Genomic DNA, 17,577 nt, shown 5'->3' with positions numbered 1-17,577 from the left:
GTGACTGCTTTTTTCGGGGGACCGAGGGCCCTAGGGGCACTGAAGTAATTGAAAACCCAACGAAGTCACGAGAGGCACCCAGGGTTAAAAAGAGGAGAAAACGTAAGAACAGGTATAAAAAAACAGCACAATCAGACATTGGATATATTAACATGCAGGGTGCCAGAAATAGGTTAAAATGGGAAGAGGTAGAGGAGCAACTAAGAAAGGAGGATTTAATGGTGTATGGGTTTGTGGAAACACATCTCCGAGACATGGAGCAGCCACCTTGCAACCCTGACTATGTGTGGGAAGAATGCAACAGAATGGAGGGAACGAGGAAGGGAGGTGGAATTGGAGCATTTATTAAGAAGAATATGAACTTTCAAAGGATCAGAAAGGAGTGCGCCGAACATTTGTGGCTGAAAGGAAAAGTCGCTGGGGAATCAACAGTCCTTGGTGTTGTTTACTTATGGACAGGGACAGGTGCTAAAGAGTAAAACAGAAAAATGATTGATTGCATATCGAGAGACATTAGTGAACTAGGGGAAGGCTCCGAAAGAATTATTATGGGAGATATGAATGCCCATATTGAGGGTCTGGATGGGTATACGGACTCAACTGGAAGCATATTACTAGAACTGGTGGAAAAACATGACTTAGTTTTATGTAATACCAGTCAGAAGTGTGACGGGCACATAACTTGGGAAACTGGCAATCTGCATTCAACTATAGATTACGTACTCATGTCACACAAAATATATGGTAATTTACAAGTAATGAAAATAGATGAAGAAGGTTCCAAAAGTCTTGGTAGTGATCACAAACGTATTAAGCTGAATTTTGCCAGAGAAGTAAATGCTGAAACTAGACAACATAATTCAAAGCAAACTTTCTGCAGCGACAAAGAGTTGGAAATAGTTGTTGAAAGAATCGAGGCAGCAGTTTCAGGGCAACGGTATACAGATTGGACCTATGAGAGCCTAACTAGGCTTTTTGCTCTAGAACTAGACAAAGTTAAGAGTAAACGAAAGGGGAAGCAAGGACATAGACCAAAAAGCTGGTGGGACAAAGAAGTGAAGCAAGCGATACAAAAACGTCAGGAAGCCTCTAGAGAACACAGGTATTCCAAGCGTAGTGGGGAGTCCGAAACGGAAGTAAAAAGAAAATGGGACAATTTTATAACATGTCGCCGAGAGGCATCCAGTTTGATCAATGCGAAAATTCAGAGAAAGGGTGAGGAATGGATGAGTAATGTAAGTAAGAAAGATAGAAACGCTGCCAAGAAGTTTTGGGAGCACTTGAACTCACTCGGTGAAACAACGCAAGCTAGACAGAGGTTCATACTCTCGCATCAGGGAGGTCAATTAGAGGGAGATGATGCAATACAATATATAGGAGCAGTGATGGAGGAGAAATTTCGGGAACGGGTACATGTGGAAGATAGGAGAACCGAAGGAAGTAGCAGTCCAGTTTGTGACATCGCGGATTTTGGACAAAGAGAATGGGAAAAGGCGGAACGAAGAGTCCCTAGTGGCACGTCGACAGGCACAAATGGTATCCCTATCAAGCTGGTGAAGAATTTGGGTCCTAAATCTAAGGCAAAACTAAGGGAGGTAGTGAGTACCATGATAACAAAAGGAAATATTCCAGATGAATGGAGGCTTAGTAGGATTAGTATGATATATAAGGGAAAGGGAGATAAGTCTGATATTAGGAATTATCGTCCTATAACCGTGACACCGGTTATTTACAGGTTGGTAATGCAGATTATAAAGAACAGACTGGAGGAATGGGTAGATTGCGAGGGCATACTGGGCGAGTTACAGAACGGGTTTCGGAAACAAAGAAGGTTGGAGGACAATTTATTTTCTCTAACACAGTGTATAGAAATGGCGCAAAAAGAAAACAGACAGCTCTGGCTGGCATTTCTGGATATCAAGGGTGCCTATGACAATGTGAACCAAAGAAACCTGTGGGACATAATGGAGAACTTGAATCTAGATGAAGGACCAACAGCACTATTAAAGGGACACTCAAGCGGTTTTTGGAGAAGCTACTTTTTGGTGCGATGGTGTTAAAGGGACCATGAAATGATTTTAAAATCGAGTTTCATCCACCGCACGTCGTAAAAGGTGTGAAAAGAAACACAAAAACACAAAAATAGGGAGCCAAAAGAAAATTATTTGCTATAGAACTTTTAAAAGAAAACTGGACTCTTTTGCGCCTTCCTTCCTTCGCCTGTTCACTACGATGCATCCGCGGAAATGGAGCACGTCAGCCAAATCCAGGTCGCCTATTGGGTAAGAGCCTACCTCACCAGCACCGCGATCGTAAACAATAAATAGCCGGCGAATGTTTCCTAAAAGTTTTGTTAAATAATATTCAGATCCACATTTTGTAGCATAATTAGAGATGTGTGGCGAAAATTGCCAAATTTGATAATGCTGAGAGCCAGGCGCCATCTATCGTGTGGTAAACGAAGCAACTACTGCGCGTGCGCAGTAGGGCAGGGCCGATAGTTACTTGGGTGGCGGCCAGCGACGAACGTTTATTTTCTTTGTTTTCCTTTCTCTCAAAACTCTGACTGACTGAACGTTTATTTTTCTACGTGTTCTTCCCGCGCGTGCCGACTTCAAGCAGCAAGAAAACAGTACTTAAAACAGACCGCGACGAACAAGAACGCTGGATCCACCGACTCCGACGAAGCGTATAGGCCTAGCAGGCATTCCGACTCGGCGCTGCGTTGCTTCGTCGCAAGACCATCTGCCTACGATCGGCTGGCGTGCTAAATGGAATATGCCCGCGCGACCCTTGTGGACCCTTCCCGTATTATAGTTTGATCACTGACCTCAATTCTAGATTAAGAGGTGAGGTCAATCTCTTCCCCTTGTTTTCCGAGGCAGTGTTGACGAACACTCGTCGAAAAGGGACTCTCGTCGATTCTATCTTCTTGTTTTGTGTGATATAGAGCTGAAATAAACGCCACATGGATTACCTTCGTAACACGGTATGTACACTTTGTTATTGGTATGCCATTTTTATTCTGACAGACTGCACGTCACTGTCGAGCTATAACAGTTCGTGGGAGGTATACGTACAACCCCGGTCCAACCTTTCTTTGCTGAGTGTCGCGTCAGTATCGAGTTGCAATCGTAAAAGAACGGTCCCGAAGCGCTTACAAACAGCGCGAATACAAGACTTCCATCAAGCGCGCGCGTCCGCTCCGAGTGTAAACAGGTATTTACGTGGCTCTTGCTGACACTCGTAGTTCAAACGTATCTTTTTTAACGTCGGCTCGCTCCTGCATCTCCGAAGCCGCGAAAAACGCCATCTACGTCGCTTTGCAAACGACTGACACGGGCCGGCCCTTCTGCCAACAATGACGGGGTGGTTGACTTCTGGAGTCTTCACCGGAAGACTCGCTGCACTTCCCAACGGGCATACCGGCGTATGGGACTAGTCCCATGCTGTCGCTGTAGCGCAACATATCTCATTGAATTTCGCTCAGCTGCGATGCGGCGATGAGAGGCGCCGATTCAGGAAATACGTCGGTGACATCAGCGCAGTAAAACCTACCGGCGCACCCCAACTCGTTGCCGCTAACACTCCCATTCTCCTACTGCCGAGAGAACTTCCGGTTCCGGAAACGGCCTACGTCACGGCTTCTTTTGCGGTCAGTTGGAGAGAATGAAAAAGTCGATATTTCAAAAAATTTTTGTGTAGAAGTTAATAAACCGAGACGAAAACGGATGCCTGTTCGGCATTCAGTGAACAGTGACGGTTTAATGTAAAAGTTATCTGGAAAAAGTAAAAAGGTCATTTCATGGTCCCTTTAAGGAAGTGTCAGTGAATGAGTATCTTCAGTTTTAGAAGGCAGAAACGCCTATTAATCACGCAGGAATAAAATACGTGCGGACTCTTTTCTGTACTTGCGAGGACCAATGAAATTATCGTATGTTTGAAAATTTTGGCGGTCTTTTTAAAGTTTCGCTAAAAAAACAATTTTCAGTTCATTTAAATATGTTGTGCATGATAATTTCACAAGACGTAAAATATTTCTAGTTTAGAATACGCGATAGCGCAATTATCGTTTCACAAACAAGGGACTACGTTTTCTATTTGCCTTCCTCCGCGGGGGGTGAATTTCCCGTTCCCCAGGGATGCGCGGAAGCGCACGTATCTCCGCGCGTTGCAGGCCGGTCGTGCCGGTCGCGGGCCGGCCGGCTCCTTCTATCCGCAAACGTGGCGTCGGTGGTGATCGTCGGAATGGACGGCCAGGTGAAAGCTCATCGTTCCGCGTAAAAGCGCTATCCTTGACTGTGAATTTTCGTCGTGTTTCGCTATGATAACCCAGCACGTACTAGAAGGGAACATCCACCTACTCGTGCGGCGATGTCGTGGCGGCACTCTCAAGACAGCAGAAACGCCCGTGCCGTCGTGTTTGTTTACTTCGACTACAGTGGTGCTTTCTAAGCATTTGTGTCCTCGAACATCGCCCGGATTTCTGATTTGGCGCATTTCATGCGTGTGCTCAAGTTCAAGGTATTACTGGCGCGTACCGTATAAAGGATACGAATTATCACGCGTTTTCATCACCGGAGAAAAGTGATTAGTGTTAGCAATCCTGAACGCTCGCAACGTCTATCTGATCACGAAATCATATTTCTACGTTGCTATATCGCTGCTAAGATTACATTGTCTTTTATAATCGTAGAAAAGGCGTGTGGCGATATTTGTACTATTGCAATGTCGTGTATTAGAGTCGTGATCGCCCAAGACGGCGCTGCATCTTTTTATTTTATTTTTTTCATTCGCTGTACCCTGCAAGCCTATCAAGAAAAAATAATAAAGCTTTAGACTAGAAAACTGTCTGTCTGTATTCTGTTACGGCTTTGAGTAGCAGTGCGTCCCCTTTTTTAGAGGGGCCGCTGACACAGCTGACGGCGGCGTACAGAAGCGGTCGCCGTGCTGACGACCCGCTGCGCTTGTTGTAGTGGTTACAGGTGTGTGTACGCGCGGCGCAGTGCGGTCGTTCCGGTCGCAACGGACGCAGTCGTAGGTACGCGCTCGTTGCACATGTCTAAACCAGCCTTCCCCCCGTTCTCCCGAGGCGAAAGTCAACGTGGCGACATCGTTTGACATCACGTACCAGAGGTAACGCTGCGATGTCAAACGTTGGTTTGGTTACGACTTGCCCCAACCGCAAATCGAAGAACGCCCGAAAAGGTCTGCGTTTCGTCGTCCTCGGAACCCGAACATGACTCCGAAGCGCTGCTATCGTCCACATCGCGCGTCGGAGTGGCGTCATAGGAAATCATCCCCAGGTCGGCTGTCCGCCGAAGAACTTCAACCTCTAACGGCGTCAGGTCCTCGAGCGTAGAGAACTCCGCCATGATCGAAGCTCGAATGACAAAGAGGTTCGGCCGATGCGGCTACCTCGGGATCACTGCGCGACGGAACGTCGTCCAACGCCATTGGCCCGAGATCCTTTTGATAAGCGTGCGACGACCAATGAGAGTGGTTTCGTTTTCGGATGGATCCGAGGTTTGGCGGCCTTCAATTACATTTTTATTAAAGAAATAATCACCGTATGACTATACTTTTTGGTTTTTAGGGATACTTAAGGCGTCTAAATTCAGCTGTCATTATCAAAACACGAACTCAAAAAAAGGTAACAAGGTGATTATAACATTGGAAGGAAAGGCGACAGGGAAAATAGAGATAAGATGAGGCCTTATGCAGGGGTGCCCGTTATCGCCTTTGCTGTTTATGTTGTATCTGAGAGGATTGGAGGATAGACTAGAGAAGAGCGGGCTTGGATTCAACCTTTCTTACAGTAAGCTAGGCCAAAAAATTCAGCAATCCTTACCGGGATTGATGTATGCGGATGATATTCTACTAAGGGCTAACAACAGGACAGAGTTGCAGGAATTAATGAGCATCTGTGGTAGGGAAGGAGAGGAATTAGGTTTAGAATTCAGTAGCGAAAAATCAGCAGTCATGATTTTTAACGAGGATGAAGTTGAAAGGCTGAAGATACAGAATATTACAGTTGAGAGAGCTAGTAAATACAAGTATCTAGGAGTATGGATATGTGATGGTGCAGAATATCTCAGAGACCATGAAAAGTATATAATAGGTAAGTGCAACAGAAATGCAGCTGTAATGAAAAATAGAGCACTTTGGAATTACAACAGGTATGAGGTGGTGAGAGAGATTTGGAAAGGGGTCATGGTGCCTGGCTTGACTTTTGGAAACGCAGTGCTATGCATGAAATCCGAAGTGCATGCGAGACTAGAAATAAAACAGCGCGGAGTAGGTAGACTGGCTTTGGGGGCACATGGCAAAACGCCAAACCAGGGAGTACAAGGAGACATGGGATGGGCATCATTTGAGAGCAGGGAAGCGGTGAGCAAGGTAGAATTTGAGGATAGGTTGAGGCAAATGGACGGGGAGCAATGGGCACGAAAGGTTTTCAGCTATTTATACATGAGGAGTGTAGACACAAAGTGGAGACAGCGCACTAGGAAATTAAGAGGAAAGTTTTTGGGCTATAGCGAAGACACGGAAGAGCAAGTCTCAATTAAGAAGAAAGTTAAGGCCACAGAAAGAGATCGGTGGCTAGAGGGAATGCAGACAAAGACGGCTCTGGAAAGTTATAGATTAAGCAAAAGAGTTATTGCCAAAGAAAGCATTTATGACAATTCTAGGGGAAGCTCATTGCTGTTTGAGGCGGGGACGGGTGTTCTGCGAACCAGAACATACAAAGTGAAGTACCAGGAAATGGACCTTTTCCATATACCGACGGCACCAGGCGGTGGCTGCGCGAACTAAAAAATCGAGGAAGTGACCTGCGCTACCAATCAATAATGGGAGCTACGTTACCAGTTGCTTCGCTCTCTGAGCAGCGTCGCGTGCCCAATGCAACGAGGTAGGCCTAGCGCGACTTTAAAGAAGGAAATCCATAGCGTCCACCCAAACGTCGTGTTTTTCTTTCCGTCCACTTTCTTTTTTTGTGTAACACAATTATATATATGCTGCAATTACGTGTTCTACTCGTCGATTTACAGCCTCATTCCGAATTTCCTCGATTTTTTCGTGCCGACTTCCACCGCTTGGCATCGGGCGCTCGCGCGTGCGCAGAACGCTTCTCGGAAAAGGTCCATTGATACAGTGTGCACTGCTTGTGGAGAGGAGGACGAGACGGCTGAGCACTTGATACTCTACTGTAAAGGGCTTCACCCTATGCCTACCGAAGACAACATAGATTTAATAAAGTCATTGGCTTTTAGAGACAGCGAAGGGAGAGTGGATTTCAAGACTGTAGAGATTACCAAGCAAAGATTAAGTGAATGGTGGCAAAAATCGAGAGAAAACTAGGTATTTTCTTATTCACTGATGGCAAGGGGGTTTCATAGCCTCACTTTCTTTGCACTGCGGAGTGAATATAGATTTCACATTAAATATTCTAAGCTTAAATCGTAAAACAAAATGGCTAGGTGGCGTAAGCTACCGCCCAATCCAAAGGGCGCAGTCGTATTCATTCATCCATCCATCTCTTGCGCGATCCTCAGTAATCTAGCCTAAAGCATTTACATAGTTTACATATCATTTTTTTTTTAATTCGGCCCTGTTAGATCATTTACTCGATCGAATTTGTGCACTACCACATTTTGTAGACATTTTTCATAAATCTCATGACTTCTAATTTGCTGATGTCAAGCGCGACGAGCGCGACAGCGCGACCCAGCCGACGCTGGCTGCGATGATCCAATTTAGTCCAATCCCAATCCAATCCAAAGGTGGCGGGGAAAAATGGATGGCGGCAGCCGCGGCAAGAAGCGCAAGTTGCAAGAGATGGCTGAGCGGCAGGGGAACCTGCGTGCTTCGCCGGCCCAGGTCGAAGCTTTATTGGGCTTCATGGAGGAGCTTCCGGAGCTCGGGCGGCGAGGCAGTGTTCCCTTCAAAAACGCTCTCTTCTACCAGTTGGTCCGAGAGCTGAACGCCGCCGGCCCCGCCGTCAAGACGACGAAGCGATGGCAGCGCTTCTGGGCCAGCCTGGTTTCCACTGCCAAGCGGAAGGCCGCCGACTTCAGCAGTAGCGGGTGAGTGAGTTGCCTGACCTCATTCCGCGGTGTGGCTGGTGACTCCTCACTGCGTGACTAGAAGTACTGTAGTCTAGCTGGCCACATAGGCACATATGTGTACGGGCGGAAACGCCTTCTATGCGACCTGTACTTAAATGTACAAATAAATATCTATCTATCTATCTATCTATCTACACTCAGTAGCAGTTCTCCGGCGCCCGATCTGCAATGCATACCATAGTAACTGACAAGGTAAAAACGACAGGAAGGAGCTTCAGTTGTCCTGCCTTCAGCGCGAGTTTCCTACCTTCGACAACGCTTCAGCGTCTCGTGCGTCTCGAGCGCGCTCGCGCACCCAAAGCATGACGGAAGGCGAGGAGCGCGTGCCGGAGGCCGGGTGCTTGGAAGACACGCCCTGCTGTTTTCTTTCTGCTTACTTTTGTGGTTAGACGTCCAAACTCGAGGTTTGCCTCGTTCGGTGAACTTTCGGCCAAGTTCAATTTATTCTTGCGAAAATCTTCTCCACCTAAAAGACAGTTTGAATCATTAGTATATCTAATCATTAAACGACTGTTCTCACCCTTCTGGTGGTTACGATTAAGACTGGTGGCAACTGTTAACATTTGTTAGCTTTACTGACAGCTAGCTCCTGGTCAGCTCAGTTGGTAGAGCACTCTGCTAGTCTCCCTTGAGCAGAGAAGCGGTGCAGCTGATAGGGGCCACTATCTCTGTCGCTATGGCTTACTTCACCATGGAACACAACTAACAGAAAAGCCTCGATTTATCTTGAACCGAAGCCGGAGATCTTTTTTTGTCATGTTGACAATTGCTTTTACGTCATTAAAGGGGTAGGGAAACGAAATTTCAGCGCTCATTTTTTAGCTTTAATGTGTTGCATGTTGCACCCTAACCTCAAAAACACCAGTCTTCCATTGGAAAGCACAAGAAAACTAATTTTAAAGCTAAATAAACGATCTTTCAATGTGCACCTGGTGGATGCATGCAGAGCCTATTTGGGAGGTAGTTTAGCAATGTTGTGGAATCTGCTACGTAGTCGTGATGTAGCAGATTCCTTCGGAGGAGCGCTGCCCTTTGGAATTTCAACATTTTCCTTCTTAGCTTTCCTCCTAGCTCTACTCACAAATCGCGCATTGTATTATACGGTCCAAGAAGACGGAAAGGAAGGACTCCCCTCTTTTTCGGACCCTCGATCGTGCAACCGGACACAGCCATTCTGCCCCTGGAAGATTAGCCCGTCCCTCAAAACTCGGAACAAAAGTTGCTTTCCCCAACCGTTCAGCCCTAAGCTGACAGTGTTGTGGAAGCTATGTGCTCCTCAGGCCAGCCACACGCTGGTCACCCCACGGGCACTTCGAACGGCTCAGCTGTAACGCGTTGACGCTATTGACATCACCACAACGCTGACAACGCCACCAAGGGCAAAGCTCATAACCACGCCTGCCTTGCTACTCCACGAACGCGGGAAATCTTTTCTTTCTGTTTTTGTTTGCGCCGGATATCCCATGACGCATCGCGCTCTCCGTTTGCTTCTCTTCGAGCGCTTGCTCGAGTGCACCGCTTGGAACGAAAAATATAGCCAATCGTTCAAAATACAAACATGTGATTATCATTTACGGTTATTATCCTTCATGCTTGACTCATTTCCGAACGAAATTTGAATATTTAGATTTTTGTTTCCGTACCCCTTTAAGACAATTAAAGTTGGCCATCTTTGTCAACACCTAAATGTATACCCACGCTCATTATTCAGTTCATGGTGGAATTTGAGAAAGACGGCATGCTCCTTTTCTTGGACGTCATTGGAAGAAAATTCTCTACAAGCTGACCTTTTTAGTGGATAGAATAGCCATGCATACTGGAAGATACTTAACTTTGACTCTTATCACCCTAGAGCCCACAAGGTTTCAGTGGTCACTGTACTATTCAGATCTGCCATGTCTGTGCACTCGAAAGAGCAGTCCCTCCAAGCGGAGGTCCGCAAGATCAAAGCTAATCTTCAAAAACGATGGCTACACCGAACATTTCCTCAACATAATCTGAAAGTAGCTATGGTGTCCTCATCTGTCCATGATTCTAGCTTCTTCCAGCCGTCCCTGCTTGCACTACGTGAAGAATGTCAGCAAGACCATCGGATACATCAGTCACAATCTGGTGTCCACCATTTGTCATTGACTTCCACTTGGGCACAGGGGTTGCCCTGCTGCCGAAGTGGGGTAAACCGAAAGCTTCTCCCGATGCCTCCAGCGCCACAAATATGATGCAAAGAAAAACAATGTTCAAACAAATTCCCTTGCTGAACATGTAGCAAAATCGGGTCGCAGTGTGTCCTTTGACAGAAGCAAAATCCTGGTAACAGAGCAGTGTTGTCCGAAACGTCTGCACCTCTTCTTTGTTTCACCTTAAGTCCAGACTCAGCCAATGCTACAAGTGCTAGCATGTGGCCCTGAACAGTGCTTGCACTGCACAAGCGCGCATGCTTGGCAGGGACTCTGAAAGCCCGGAACTTGCTCTTGAAGCTTCTGCTACGGACATCCAAACAATTAATGAACAAATACCAACAGGTTGTCGGACACTCTTCGAAGTGTGTACGTCTCAGGACTTCGCCGTGTTGCAGAAAAACCCGCGTGCAACCACCACGACAAACCGAACCTACATAAACAGCGTTCACCTCCGTCCAACCCCCCACAGTCCTCCGTAACCAACACACCTGACTGGTCCAAAAACATAAATTGGCTGAGATTTGAACCTCTAACCAGAGCTTTAATAAAAAAAACTCGAGGTACACCTAAGCACTTCTTATGAGTTGTGAATGTGAAAGCATGCAAGCCGCTCACCCGCTTCCTTTTTTGTTTGCTGCGTACTTTTCGTCGCGGGTCAGCGCGTGTGCTCCCCTGGAAACGCTGACATTAGACGTAGCGGTGCGCTGATGGACATGCAGTGCCATGGGGTGAGCTGTCGTGGAAATTGACAAGCACAGCGGCCAATGGGAGCCCCATTGATGCGCATCCGCCAATCGCGGAATCTAGGTGCCGTTTTCGCGCTTCAAACTGGTGGCGTCGGCTCGCCCGATGGAACAGTTAAGGCTTTGGCATTAAAACAACATTTCAACATTTGGTTCTGAAATGTTGGAGATTTTGTTTTTATGGAAACTTTGGTTAGAGTTTTAAATCTCAGTCAGTCTATGCCTGACTTCTACCGAAAATGTTTACATTTAAGTCTTGAAGGTGGAGCTTTTTAGTGCCACCTGTTGCCTGGAAGGGTGCAATTTGTCCTTGATTTCAGGTGGAAATCAATTTATGCTCGCGTAAATCTTCTCCCACTTAACGACTTCTCCTAAATCCTCAAAAACCTTATATCTAAGTTTGACACAGTTTCAATTTCTGGAAAGTTGCCCAACTTCTAGACAAAAATCTCAAATATTTTTTAAGAATAATTTACACAGTAGTTTGTTATAAATTTTACAGATCTCAAAGGCAAACACACAAGCCTTTAATAGTATGGTTAGTTTGTTCATCCGATGCAATGCACCCGATAAACATTGCATCCCCTCTCCGCTAGGCGCCTTCAGCTTGTTTTCAATTTCTGCACATGCACGGAGTAGTCAAATTTCAGTTGAATAAATCGGTAATCGACACTTGTGAATTTCAACGTTGGTAGGTATCCTAAACACCCTTGGCAGTGGGGCATCTGTATTCACAGTCCGCAGGGGCAGACTTAGCATTTAGCTGCTTTAGGCAGCCTTTAATGGTGCCGCCTCCACCCACCCAACCCCTGCTCCCCATGCTCGGTGACCATTTTGGTGCGGGGTTAAGTAGCTAAGTTTGGAGTTAAAATTTTAAAAAGTAGCTAGATTTGGGAATAGAATTTCATAAATAACTAAATTCAAAACTGAAAAAGAAAAAGAAGACATTTACAACACTTTTTAACGCCGAATTAGAGCGCAGCTCTTGAGAAAGAGGGGGCAAGGGTACTGAGGGGAGGGTATACCCCTCTTTCCTCCTCCTCACCTCCTCATCCTCCCTGCTACCACCTCCCCTCCTCTTCCTCCTCCTTCCCCCTCCTCCTCCTTCAAGCTCCTCCTCTCATCCTCCTCCCCCTTGTCCTACACCTCCCCCTCCCCCTCCCCTCCTCCTCCCCCTGCACTCCCCCTCGTCCTTCTCCTTCTCCCCATGCAGTGCATCATGGGAAATGCCCCATAATACACCTCACGGGGCCCTCGTGACGTCACACGTGACGTCACAAGGGTCTCGTGCGGTGCATTATGGGACATTCCCCACAATGCACCGCGAGGTTACACTGACAGCTACGGCGACGCCGCTCAAGCCGGAAACGGGTGCCTAAAAGCTGCGCTCTAAAACAAGTATTTAATTTTGGGGCGGCCACAGATTGCCAGTTCCCAAAAATCTGCCGCCCTAGGCAGCTGCCTACACTGCCCATTTGTAAGTTCGCCCCTGGTGGTCGGACTGCCTTCCCCCGCAATGTTGATAAGTTGGGTATGTCCTGTCAACTGACAGGAAGTTGAAACTGTAGCCGCTAGGATGGCACCCCTTGGCTAAGGTTGGGTACTCGCAGAGCAGTGTAATGGTTGGGAAGCACTGTGCCACATTCACAGTGGAAAATAAGCATTGCAGATAAACCACTCGCATAGAGGACTAATTTACATTGGTGCAACCTAGCTATATTTGTGAATCCAATACAACTTGTGTGGCGGTGTAATTTGTCTCCAGTGGGACAGGCGGGAATGCCGTGCCTGGGGATGTGGGCCGCATTGTCAGCATTATTGGCCGTGACGCAGTGGAAGGCTGTGGGGCTCCCATGCTGCCGGGGCCACAGGTAAGGATGTAACCTTCTCCAGAGCCAAATGTGCAAAAACACAAAAAAGTTGGCACGCAAAACAAAAACCTATAGCTTTTGTTTTGCTGTGTTCATTAACATGTTTTGCCTCCCTCCTCTATCCCCCCTGCATGAATATGAGCATTTTGATGTTTGGTTCGCACGAAGTGCAGTGCAGTCTTGGCTCTTGGCCAAGTTATGGATATCCTGTTTTTGTCTATTTCTAGGTTTACTTTGATGAATGCCAATGTGTAGCTTGATAAGGAACATTAATTCAGATTCATACCTACCTTAGTATCTTGAGAGATGCCTCAGCCTTGAAAGTAACCTACCAGGGTTTTAGGCATAATTTTCTGTTCACAAAAGCAAAAAAATTGGGGGACGATCACATGGCGTGATACGTTGAGACAGTGGAAGCTTTTTTGTTTATTTTTGTATATGCTCACGCCGCAACGACAGAGGGGAATGCACCAACAGCTGCTGCTGTAATTGTATTCCTTTATGCTCATGCCGTCACCAAATTTTCCTACCAAATTTAACGGGAAAACTGAATTCGTGCATAGGTCATGTGACATCAATTTTTTTGCTAAATTGAGCAGGGAAACTTAATTCGTTTATGCTCATGCTGTCGCGAAACTTGGGGGGACGGGCTAGTAGCAGCTGCTGCTGTAAAAGATAGCCCACCTTTAGAAATTGCACTGCCGAGGTAACATCAGCAGTACTGGGGCACCCTTTTCCACCAATGTCGTTTTGCTGTATTTGCAGCATCTGTCGAGGCCTTCGTTGGCACCACCTGGATCTGCTTAAGAACAGTATTCAGCCAATGTTATTAGGCCTATTGGCAGAAGGCCTTTGCACTTAAAGCACATGAAAAGTACAGCATGTGTGGCATGGCTGTCGTGAGAACAAATGGCGACCATAGCAAAGCTGAAACATTTGCCTCTAGCCTCAGTCCAGCTTTATTGCAAAATGCAGCAACCTGATTCACAAAGCTAGTTTTGCGGCGGACAATACAAATGAAGCCCAAAAGATTAAGCACCGAGTTGGATGGCATCTGAAATTTTTGTTGCTCTTATATTAAATCTGTTGGGTTAGCGATGGGCGGTTCCGCGAAGACGTCCAAAACGTCAGTCGGTGATTCGAAACCAGCCTTCACTTTCTGACAGTGTGCATGATGAGCTGTGTGATGGGACCTGAAGAAACCGACTTTTTATAATCGACCAGGCTACATATTTTTTCAAAACATTTTTGGCTTCAGTTTGAAAGTTAAGTCACCCCCTATTTTTACCCACTTTGCTCCCGGTTTCAAGGGGTCTATATCTCGGGATATTATGGCTGATCTATTTGATTTAATGGAGAGAACGTTCCTGTTGTAACATGCTACTAATAGGTGCTACGTAGAACAGATAAGCATAAGCTAGCTGTCCGGTGTGAGGGTGACAACATGAATACCGAAGATTAGGAGACTGACTCGGAACCTGCCTCGGAACAGTGATGTCCATATCTATTATTCTGACTATTGATGTAGTGATCTGGAATATTCATCCTTGGTCATGGGACAAAGTGTGCATTGCATACAGCCTGCACATTGTGCTCGACTTGTGCTCCAGATGGAACACGTCTATCTACAGAACAACAACACAGGGTCGCACAACTCTCCCTGGTGTTGCCTTATTACTGCTGTGTTGAAAGTGGTGAATGTTGAGACTCAGCCTATGGTGGTAAAACTTAAATTACAAAACAAACCACAAAAGGAAATCAGCGTTATTGTGCTGGATGTGCTAGGAACCTGCGATTTATCCGAAAGATGTCCACGGGGGACGACTTTAGCCATTTTATGTAAAGTATGCGAAAGTTTCATATGACTACTACACATTCCTGTCTCACCTAAATAAAATGTACCTCATACCTGATTTTTTATTTATTACTCTCTCATTCTTTTACATTCTTTGATTGTCTCTTGACGGTGATTATTGACAGTGAACCTCGCGTCACTTTCAGGATGCACCGTCACCCGCCAAGGCAGCAAGGAGCACGTTGGTTTGTGAGGTGGCCGGAACAAGTAACACATCCGGTAAGTGTTTTGTCGGGAAGTATTAATTTACCAGGTACATTTCAGTTCCTACATGTCCTCCTAGAAGAGAAAGCCCCGAAAGGAGGCGAGGATACGACTTTAGGTAATCCATCCAAACTTGGCACGTTGGGTTTGATCTAGGGGCGAACTTACCATAGGCAGAGTTGTGCAGCTGTGCAGGGCTGCAGAATTTTGGGGAATTTGTGGCTGCCCCCAAATTAAATGACTCTTTTCAAATCTAGCTCCGAATTTAGCAACTTTTAAAATTCTAGCTCCAACACTACCTACTTTTTAAAGTATTTTAACCTTAAACTTAGTTACCTTTCCCCCCTCCACCCGTGTCCATGGGGAAAGGGGGGTGGGGGCAGCATTGTGAAAGGCTGCCTAGGCGGCAAGGCGCTAAGTCGGGCACAGGGTCTGACGTGGGTTATATCTAGGCTGTATACTTTTCGATTTTATTTAGATAACACCTATAAGCATCCGCTGGTGTCGAAAATAAAAAAATAGTTAAAGGGCAACTTCACTCAATTCCAAATATTGAGGCTTACATGTGATTCCCTTTTCCAAATCACTACTAAACAGCCCTACATCCTCGGATTGGAGAGATGAGGAATATTATTTGGTAATCCTAGTTTAAACATCAGCAGATACCGAAACTTTGGTTGTGATAGGCAACATTGGTCTTGTGTCGTCAAAGTCATGTTCACGTCACCTCGAACCACATGGTCCGAAAGGTCGCGTGATCCTCTACGCGACGGCGGGCGAACGCAGAGCAAAGAGCCAGTGTCGTCTGCTCCGCATTTTTGCCAATATAGTTTGCTACAACATCCAACAATGTATGCACCACTGCTGCCCTTGCTCGCGCTTCTTTAAAAAAAAAAAAAAAAAAAAGGTTTTCTGAAACGCACATTTTGGAGCCATTTGTAGAAACTGAGGAATGCTAAGCAACACAAGTATATGCACGAGCGTGCCACAGCCAATTTCCGAAGAAACAAATTAACTGTAGCAGAGTCAACAGCGTAGGGCATTCTCTTGTCCTCACAATAGCATTGCAGCAATAGAGCTTAGTTACAACAACCATCGCACAGTACACGAAGCTTTGCTGTGTAAGGTGACGTGTCAAATTATCGTTCCTCCTACACGTCACAATAATGTGTCGCCGAAAGTTTGGCGATAGCAGAGCTTCCGGCAGGAATGGACTATCCACGTTCGAGACTGCCGCTGGAAAGGTCTATATGGCCTAATTATATCTGCAGGAACACAGTTAGTGCAAACAGGCAATCATCAGTTTTCCCCTATTTCTTTTTTCAGAATTAAAAGGCTGTGAGAAAAAAACTACTGGTGTGGTGGAAAGTGATCTAGAAGGGCTGAAAACTGGGCTAGTTGACAAAGTATTAATTCTGGACAAGAAATGCACAAAAGACGAGGACAGAATAGAGGACAAAGACGACATTCAACTGCTTGTCTGTCAAGCTTGTTCTCTACTTTGTCCTCGTCTTTTGTGCACTTTTTAACCAGAACAGAATGGAAGGTGCTCATTTGGAGACACTAACCTAAGTGGTAAAATGTGATGCCGCTCAATGACATGTTTGAGTAAAATGCAGAAAAGAAAACTTTGTTGCATTTGTGCTAACGGTGCTTTGCAGTGTACATAGGTAGTAGCCGTAAAAAAAAAACCATTAATTCATCACTATTTTTTTAATAGAAATTTATTTCGACAGAGCCAGTGTGGGGCTGTGCAAACACTCAAATTTTTTAATAAGAGTTTCGGATTGTACGCCATTCGATGCTCTTTTCGGGATGAACTGCAATATTCACAAACTCCGCAAAGGTGCAGTTGCGACGGGTTAGTTAGCGCCGTTAGTGTGCCTCCCACCGAGCTCCGGGGCACTGCGGAGAAGCGATACCTGCAAACCTTGCATCGCCGCAACAGAGCCGCATGCTTGGAGAAATGCACGCCTTTAAAGCAGGATGGCGCGTGGGCATGCCTGGTGCATCTAGGAATATACTGGAACTTGGTGGAGTAGTGGGTATTGATAGACACTTGCAGTATGATTTTAAAAATATATCTATGGCTGTCGTGTCAGAATACCTGTAGGGTTTGACATTTTCCTGAAAAGGATATTTTGTTTTGTTTTGGTGAATGTTCACATACATATTAACTTTTACCTGCTTTTCTTTTTTTCTCTGCGACATGTGCGGTATTTTTATTCAAACCAAGACTGTTTATGGTTGTTTTCTTTTTTTGTACACACTGGGCAGATATTAAGAAAATGGTTGTGTTTAGCTTGGTGTTGCGATGGAGAGCGTGCAACTGCCATACAAAAGCGTGACAATCTGGAAACAATCTGATTTGGTTAAAATGTAAAAAAACATAAATTCATAAAAGAGATTTTTTAGGTTGTCACTGTAGTGTCTGCAGCTTTTTTAGGTTGTCACTGTAGTGTCTACAGCTTTAAAGTAATGAAGAAACATGCATGGGCAAGTACATACACAGCAGATTATGTCAGGCTCTACCCAGTGTAAACATAACTCTTAGAGGACATATGCAAAGGGAAAAACCTTTTATTTTTTTAACAG

At 45.7% G+C, this 17,577-nt stretch overlaps 1 protein-coding gene across 2 annotated transcripts in view; it reads left to right on the top strand.

Annotated features, from left to right (window-relative positions):
• Positions 1 to 7,773: 7,773 nt before the first annotated feature.
• LOC8026611 overlaps positions 7,774 to 17,577 on the top strand; it is a 49,961-nt gene continuing 40,157 nt past the window's right edge. Inside the window, exons 1-4 of one of the 2 annotated variants that reach the window (XM_029981902.3) lie at positions 7,785 to 7,881; positions 7,969 to 8,087; positions 12,818 to 12,923; positions 14,925 to 14,997. In XM_029981902.3, coding sequence (XP_029837762.2) covers positions 7,798 to 7,881; positions 7,969 to 8,087; positions 12,818 to 12,923; positions 14,925 to 14,997 — 382 coding nt within the window. In that variant the 5' untranslated portion in view covers positions 7,785 to 7,797. Of the gene's footprint in view, positions 8,088 to 12,817; positions 12,924 to 14,924; positions 14,998 to 17,577 lie in introns of both variants that reach the window. The other variant, XM_029981901.3, reaches the window with a different exon arrangement.

The sequence above is a fragment of the Ixodes scapularis genome, unplaced genomic scaffold (genome assembly GCF_016920785.2).
Source record: "Ixodes scapularis isolate PalLabHiFi unplaced genomic scaffold, ASM1692078v2 PGA_scaffold0__279_contigs__length_252992795, whole genome shotgun sequence".
Taxonomy (NCBI): Eukaryota; Metazoa; Arthropoda; class Arachnida; order Ixodida; family Ixodidae; genus Ixodes; species Ixodes scapularis.
The sequence above is the reverse complement of the archived record's forward strand: the minus strand, read 5'-3'. Positions and strand labels throughout refer to the sequence as shown.